Source organism: Parasteatoda tepidariorum, chromosome 10, assembly GCF_982258835.1.
Source record: "Parasteatoda tepidariorum strain Cologne lab strain chromosome 10, Ptep-v5.0, whole genome shotgun sequence".
NCBI classification, from domain to species: Eukaryota; Metazoa; Arthropoda; class Arachnida; order Araneae; family Theridiidae; genus Parasteatoda; species Parasteatoda tepidariorum.
Genome location: NC_141764.1, coordinates 97343121 through 97346690, shown reverse-complemented (window position 1 = coordinate 97346690; position 3570 = coordinate 97343121). Strand labels below are relative to the sequence as shown.

Below are 3570 nucleotides of genomic sequence, written 5' to 3'. Positions count from 1 at the left end.
AGAGTTATCGTCATTTTATGAAATCAATGATCTGTTGAAGCTACGGAAATGGTGTTGTTCATGAATTTTAAATCTGTTGTACTGAATGTTTAACAAAATGCAGTTCGTTAACACGTCAGAAGAAACACTATCTTTCAAAGTTTAATTGAATGTATTGCCAGAATTGTAGATTATTTTGCCATACAAGACGTTGCCCAGGGTACACCACGTGAAGGTAGATCTACTTTGCACAATACTGTTTCGATCATTGTTTTAATTCTAGTATCGGCAAAGAGGTTGTACTTCAATGTATCACTGCCCACTGTGGTGTTCAGGGAAATGAGGCTGCTGATTTTTGGTCTCCCTTATCACTCCATCATTGTCAGGAGGGTTTTCAGGACCTCCTTTTTCCAAGATCTTACTGATAAAAATAGTGGTAAACCATGGATAAAACAGATTCGTAAAATGCCCGATTGGCCCTGAAAGAAATCTGTTGCAATTTTTTGTCTTGCTACTGAACACAATTGCCTCCGTAAACATCGGACTCTCTATTCACTCTTTGTGGTCTTAAAGAGGAAATGAACTTTTGTCATCTTCGCATTTGCCCTGCCCTTCCCCATATTTTAATTTGAGAGCGTTATTGGGTGGCGACAGTCGCCCTAAGTTTATAGATTTACTGATGTCACGTTGTCACTTGCTATGTTTTTGTGATTTCAGATGTCTTGTAACTTGCCATTGGAAAGAGAAAAAAAATTGAATGTCAGTGACAAATGTTGCAGGAAAAATATTGTCTTAAAAAATTATGCACGTCGTCTCTATATATAAAGAATAATTCAAATTTTCATTGAAATTGGAAAAAAGCCATTATGTTTTTGTTTTGATAGGAGACAATTCTTTTTATTCCTAAAACTGCTTCCCAGTAATTCAATAACTTTCCACCTCTAAGCAAAAATAATTTGATGTTTTTATACGAATAGTAAAACATAAACTAAGAATGAACTAAGACGAAAACAACGTCTTAACTTACTAAAGAATTTATTCTTATCAATAGCAAACAAATGTTTTCTTTTCATTTGAACCTGAATTAGTTATTTTTGATATTTTGTTCTTCTAGTGATGTTTTGTTAGAAAATGAAAAATATTATTAATCAATACTCTTTTAAGAAATTTCTCTCAGCTTTGGCAGCTGCCAATTTATTACTTGGAAAACGCTTACGTTATTTAATCTACATTACTTTTTAAAAATGCTTCCAAATAGAAGGTCCTGCTGGGAATAAATATTTATAATTTCAAAATTTTTCATAATTTAATTGTATTTAAAGGTCAATGCAGCATATTCTTAAAAAAGATATTTACACATATAGTGTGGAAAAAACAGGCTACCCTGAATAACTAAATATCTGTTTTTCATGTTTTAGGACTCAAGTTTGAACCCTTTAATGTTAATTTTACTTTTTGCGTATTTCGCCATATCTCCAGAACTTTTAAAGCGAATTGAAACACAATTTTAAAATTCGTTCATCCAAAGATAATTTCATACAAAAACTAAGTTTTTGTAATCATTCTATTTATTTTTTTATTCAAAAATAGTCCAAAGGAATTTGAATTATAAGATATACCAGGTGTCTGCAACCTGTCTGTCCTTAAGGGCGCAATACTAAATTTGAAAATCACCGAGGGCGCATATTTTACAGATAATCAACAGGTAAATAGGCATTAAAAAAAACAGATTTCTTATAACTTTATTTTGTTGGTGTCATACATAATGATAAATATAATTCAGTGTGAAACTTGGGTGTCCATATTTTCAGCTAATTTCTTATAATTGGGGATATATTTAGAGTTCCCGGTCCTTAAACAATTATCTAAATGTGAGTCATTAAGCTTTGTTCGGTATTTTGATTTCAAATATTTCATATTTGAGAACAAAGACTCGCAATTGTACGTTGTTGCACAATGTGAATAAATTTTTAGCGCACATTTCCTTAAAATAGGATACTTATTTTTATCGACTAAGTTCCAAAACATTTTATCATTACTATGCGCTTTTAAAATAATATCACTTTGCAAGTTTATTATTTCTAATCCTAGGTCTTCGATATTATGAAGCTCGAAATACACTGAAACTATTTCAAGGACAACATCTTCAGTAACATTGAATGGATTTATGAAAAATCTTAGAACGGGTTCTAATGCTGCAAAATCTTCAAATCTAGAAGAAAACTCTTCTATTAGCTTATAATTTCTAAATATGATGTAGCAGTAAAATTTTCATTATTCAAATTTAAACTCTCAACAGTATATTTTCTATTTGGGAAATGTGATAATGATTTTTTCAATAGATGGGATTTCAACAACACTAACTTGCATTTGAATGTATTTACTGCACTAATCATGTCAGCGATATGCTGATTTTTCCCTCGTATTTTTAAATTTAATTCATTCAACTTAGCCGTTATATCTGTCTGAAATCCGAGGCCGATTAGCCAATCCTTATTTTCTCATTGCTCGTAAAATTCGCCTCTTGATGCAATAAATTCCTTTATTTGTGGCAAAAGCATGATAAACCGCTCAAGTATTTTACCTCTGCTCAACCACCTCACTTCAGTATGTAAAAGAAGATCTGTGAACTGAACGTCCTCATCTTCTAAAAGTAATTTAAACAATCTGTGTTGCATAGCTCCCGATCTTATGGAATTAATAATTTTTGTTACTATCGTAAATACGTGTTGAAAACCGATTGTTTTTGAGCATAACTTTTCCTGATGTATGAGGCAATGATAAGAAATAAATTTCGGGAATAAGGAATCCTGTCTACATAAGGCAATAAATCCTTTTTTCTTACCAGTCATCGCTGGTGCCCCGTCTGTTGTAATTGACGATAACTTTTGTACAGGTAATTTTACATCTGTTATATACTTTTTAAAAGTAGAAAAGATATCTTCTCTGGTGCTTCCCTTTAATGGCAGAACTTTAAGGAATTCTTCTTTTGTTGTAAAATCAGAAAATACCATCTTCACGCAAATAGCTAATTGTGATATATTTGTCACGTCTGTCGATTCATCCATCTGTAGCGAAAAGAAAATACAATTTTCCATATCATTTTCTAATTCTGTCTCCAAATTCTCCGCAATTACTTCAATTCTTCTAGTAACAGTTTGTGCTGATAATTGCAACGTGTTTATAGCTGAAACTATTTCCTTTTTATTTTTAAATTCTTCAAAAAGTGAATCAGCAGCTTCTAACATGGCTTCTTTCACTAATTCTCCATCTGTAAATGGTTTTTTATTCTTAGCTAGCAAAGGCGATATTTTATATGACGCGATCGTTGCTGCTTTATGTTGTTGCAGTGGTTTAGTAAAAAAACTTTGCTGGTTAGTTATTGAAGATTTTAAAGAAATAATTTTCTTCTTCTAATTTCAGAGTTCATTGGATAGTCACTATCAAAATTGGTATGAAAGGTCTTAAAATGTCGTTCAATATTACTTTTCTTGGGAATCGCAACACTATTATTACACAACAAATAAATACACTTCCCTTTGTAATCAACGAAACAATATAGATGTTCCCATTCATCGTTAAAATATGTTC

At 31.5% G+C, this 3570-nt stretch overlaps 1 protein-coding gene across 1 annotated transcript; it reads right to left on the bottom strand.

The window, feature by feature from the left end:
* Positions 1-2480: 2480 nt before the first annotated feature.
* LOC147803133 (general transcription factor II-I repeat domain-containing protein 2A-like) lies at positions 2481-3227 on the bottom strand. Its single transcript, XM_087152919.1, has one exon. It carries the CDS (start codon positions 3225-3227, stop codon positions 2481-2483), a length of 747 nt encoding a protein of 248 aa, XP_087009045.1.
* Between the last annotated feature and the right edge of the window lie 343 nt (positions 3228-3570).

Excerpts from the sequence above, each read along its gene's own strand:
- LOC147803133 (XM_087152919.1), bottom strand. The coding sequence starts at position 3,227 with ATGTTAGAAGCTGCTGATTCACTTTTTGAAGAATTTAAAAATAAAAAG.